The following is a 4,432-nucleotide window of genomic DNA, read 5'->3' as shown; positions in this document are numbered from 1 at the left end:
ATTTTTTTTTTTTTTTATAATCCGTGTAAACTTATTATCGATCGATTCTTTCCGGCGCGAGCGTGTATGTGTGTCCACGTTTCGCGAACGCGTGGGTGTGTGTTTTGCGGTGCGTAGAATTTATAATTAGAAAAGGGGAGCATTAGTCCAAGTTAAGATATTCTGGGAATTCAGTGTCGTGCCGTGAAATTCTTGGCCCCTGTTTGCCAGGTTCAACCTGCTGCGCGCCGGAAGCTTACGCAATTACACGATTGAAAAGAGGTCACCGCCGTTATATACGGTGCGCGAAACACGAAGCGAATTTTCATCATCTTTGCTAGCCTATCTGCGTCTCTTCTGCATTGTGCAACAATGTTATAGAAGTGTGGCTCGCTCCGATCTTTTTTTGGGAGCCGCGACCCCCTTTCGCTGTATTCCGACTCGCCTACAATCGCCTTACGTACGATGCGCGCCGTTTGACGCGTTGCACTCGATGTATAAATAATCACAGCAGGATAACTCTTTATTTATGAATATATCTGTCGCATCGACGAGCAATAAGTGAAAGCATGCAAGTAAATCATCGCTTCTCTCGCGAAACGAATTCAGCATCTATCTCTGAATTTTACTAGAAAAAAAGAAAATGAAGATCGATCGTTCGAATAGCGACACAATCAGCCTACAAAATAATAAAACTCACAGTCGACCGCGAACGTACTTAACGCAATTCTCTGCGTTTTTTCGAAGATCGAAGACTTTCGTCACCTATTATTTTTCCTTGAACGATTAAAAACCAAGCGATTATTGATCGAATCGATTTTCGATGTATTTGCGAACGACTGTTCGGGGTCACCCGATCTCTGATTTATTTAGCGCCCCTTCTCGTCCGTGAGAATATTATATATTGTCGAGGCCGGAAATCGAACCGAATTAATCGATCGCGATAACAATTGAAATTAAGAGCAAGCGAGGCAAAGATTCGCTTTCGTTTCTCGATAATTCTCCGCCTTAATCTCGTTTCGAGTCTTTTTTCGATCCTCCTCCTTTCTCCACCTCTCCTCTGTTCCGCGATCTTTCTTCATAGATTTTCGTTTCTCTCTCTCTCTCTCTTTCGCACGCGGAAACTAGGGGCGTCGTAGGGAAGGGGAAAGAAAAAAAGGAAACCGTCCCTATGCCGAACCGGTGCGGCATAAAATCGATACGTTGTCCAACAGTTGTGCAATATATATACCTCAGCCTCGATTTACTCTTCCACCCTCTTTGCTGTCTTCGCGCGCTTCCTTTCTTTTCCGCGTGCCGCAGCGCTTTTTCCTCCAGCGAATTTCGGTCGAACGTGTGTCGCCGGCTGCTTGAAATTCGAAGGACGATGAATTCTTTTAATAATACGTCTCTCTCTCTCTTTCTCTCTTATTCCTTTTCTTTCGAAATTAAGCAGAGAATGGACAAAGTTGGAGAGGCCTTTTTATCGAATCGAATTGCAGGATCTCGGTTGAGAGGAGCGATTAGCAAGTTTCCGTTCTCGAGAGACGCGTTGGATAAATTTCTCGTACGCTCGCAGTCAATATTTGCGACGAAAAAAGAAAAAAAAAAGAAAGAAAGAAGAAAAACCAAATATTTGACGACATCGGACAAACGTTCATCCATCAACTTCTCTACAACCGTCTGCTTGTACTCGATATATAATATAATATATTGAATATCCATTGAATTTTCCCACGTGATTCGTACGAGCGTATTCTCGTTTCAGAATGTTTCTCAGCGTAACCTGAGCGTCCTATCGTATTATTCAATCAAAATACAATGATTTTACTTTACACGCGTACACGTAAACAGTTCTCCTCCATCAACCGTCGAGACCTGTCGAGACGTAGGTTAACGATCGGCAGCTTGTCACTGAACTTGTAGGGAGATTCATCTTCGCGTCTCGTCGTGGGAGGATCTCGTTAAAACACGATTCGATTCGTGATTCGATCGTAATTTTCCAAAATTTTTAAATATTGGAATGAGAGGAATATCAAGTAACGAGAGGATAATTCGTTTATGAATATTCAAACAGAGGATACGATTATTTTGGAAAGGAAATTGAATCGTAATAATTTTGGAACTTAATTGAAAATATCTGAAAAGGCCACCAGGTGCGCGAGTTAGTGTGTGCAACCCCGAATCCAGGCTATGACGTAAGTGTGCAGAGATGGCGCGGGCCGTGTCCACGACCTTGAGCTTTCATCGCGTGCCAAGATTGCATTGGCGAAGCTCGATCAATTATACATGCAGTTTGGTGGACACTCTATCCGCTCCAATCCCTCGCTTCCTCGAAGGGATATAACCATCCCATTTGCGAGGATTTGAATTAAACCGTATCGCACAAGAATCGATCCTCGCATCCCCCCTGCAATAGCCTCCAAATGTAGTTACAATTTGCTTTCCTCGCGCGTTCAAAATTCTTCAAAATACGTTACGATTATCTGTGACGATCGTTCATTCGAGAGAGCCATTATAGATTTAATTTCTTTAATCGTAGATGTGAAGAAACGTAGCGATTATTGCGTCCCACACGACGCAAGTTCAGAACAAGAAATGATACGACTGTGTATCTTTGATGTGGAAAAGCAAACATCGCGTCTTCTGCGCCTTCTATTCTTAATAGAGTCTAGGATGTCAGAGAATTTAATTCAATTATTATTATTATTTTTTTGTTTATCCAGGGAATTTTTGGTCAATTTCCTCGAAATGGTTTCCAACGCCTATCTCTCTGGTTTCGAATGTTTGTGCGGGTAACGACCCTCCCTTACAGCGGTTGGAAACAATCCATCACTCATGGGCTTTCCTTTGACAGTAGATTCCCGGGGCACGTTCTACCTTGATGAAATTGGGGCTTCGAAAAATTTCCACACCCGGAGAAGCAATTACTGGCGTAAGGGGGAGGGTTCTACGAGCCCTTAGCAACCAGAAAACCCAACATTTCATTAGAGCTAGAAATTCTGGCAATAGACATAGCGAAAATATTCTAGGGTTAACAAGGTAATGGAAGAAACGAAATTTTTAATAAAAGAAATCTAAAACTAGAAAAATTAAACAGCGTTGAAAAGAATTTGTAATAAAAAATTGGACATTGTCTATTTTTAATCGACGACTAAATTAAATTTTTGTACATCGAATTGGAAGAAGAGGTCGCACGAATTTTTTAATCCACCGGTTGAAAGCGCATGATCATCATCTTCGTGTACACGATCGATACACGCTCCTCTCCTCGTTTGTTTTTCCACTTTATCGACCCACGAGGATCCAGTTTTAGAGATGCAACTCGAGACTCGCCCTCGAAATTCACCCTCGTGGATTTCCAACGAAAAACGGAGATCGTCCATTTTCTAATCGCTCGACCCCGATCCACGGCAAGCGTGATCCGTTCCCCTTGATTAACAACAGCCAGTTGTTTTTATCCACGAGTTATCCCTGTTAATCAATGAGAATTATCCTTCGATTCGACGCTTCTTTATCGAGAATCAAAACGATTGAGTTGAGAACGATCGGTCGGACTTTTGGATCGTAATCGAGAACGCGATGAAAAGTAAAGAATAATTCCAGGAAAGAAATAACTCGAAATGGAAAATTAAAATTCGTCCCCCTCCCACTCTCGATCCAAATTTCGATCCTGAGATCCTTCGAAATATATGCCCTTCCATTACAAGATCGCACGAAACGATCCTCGTTGAAATTGCAGATGTCGATCTTCAGAATCAGATCGACGCGTCGCTCGCTATGCCGGCCACTTATCAGACCCTGATCGCCCGCGCCCAGTTGGCGCAGCAGTGCTGCGGATTGGCGCGGGAGCAGACGAGGATCTGCGAGAGGCTGGTCCACGATCAGCACCTTCAGCAACAGGGGTGGGCGGCCGTGGTCGCGAATCTGGAGGACATCACTCAGATGTTCCAGTCACGGGCCGACCTCCTGCAGCAGAGCTTCGCCGTTTACTTGTCGGAGAGGCAGCGGCACATGGAACTACTCGAAAAGTAAGCATGAAAATAAACGAAACCGGCTTATTTTAGAACGCGCGGCCGGATAAATCGAAGCGAGAGGTAAAGGATAAGCGGATTCGAGCTCCAATAAATAATTAAGAGCGCGGCGGTTCAATCAGAGTTAACTGTATCATCCGATTTGCATAATCACGGCGCGACGAATTCGCGATTTCAATTGTTTTTCCCTTTCTTTTTTCTTTTTTTCTACCTTTCTCAATGACGTTGCATCGCACGACGCGAAGCGAGAAACGGAGGATTTCCGAGAAAATTAATTAAAAATTACGCCTGGATAAATTGAATAATGGTCGAAATAAATTATCATTTATTATCGTATTCGTATAGGAATAGATTGAATAATAATAAATCTGACAAATTTGTAGCTTCAACGCGGACCTGGGCACCCTAGCGAAAATTCCAATCCTGCCAGCGCTGAGGGC

General features: G+C 43.2%; 1 protein-coding gene across 1 annotated transcript in view; it reads left to right on the top strand.

Annotated features, from left to right (window-relative positions):
• Positions 1 to 4,432, top strand: part of LOC102680516 (RB1-inducible coiled-coil protein 1) — a 44,263-nt gene that overhangs the window by 34,543 nt on the left and 5,288 nt on the right. Inside the window, exons 4-5 of the mRNA XM_006614040.2 lie at positions 3,701 to 3,989; positions 4,376 to 4,432. Of these exons, the coding sequence (XP_006614103.1) occupies positions 3,701 to 3,989; positions 4,376 to 4,432 (346 nt within the window). The remainder of the gene's footprint in view (positions 1 to 3,700; positions 3,990 to 4,375) is intronic.

Source organism: Apis dorsata, unplaced genomic scaffold (genome assembly GCF_000469605.1).
Source record: "Apis dorsata unplaced genomic scaffold, Apis dorsata 1.3 scaffold_169, whole genome shotgun sequence".
In the NCBI taxonomy this organism is placed as follows: Eukaryota; Metazoa; Arthropoda; class Insecta; order Hymenoptera; family Apidae; genus Apis; species Apis dorsata.
Note: the sequence above shows the minus strand (reverse complement) of the source record. Positions and strands in the feature narration are given on the sequence as shown.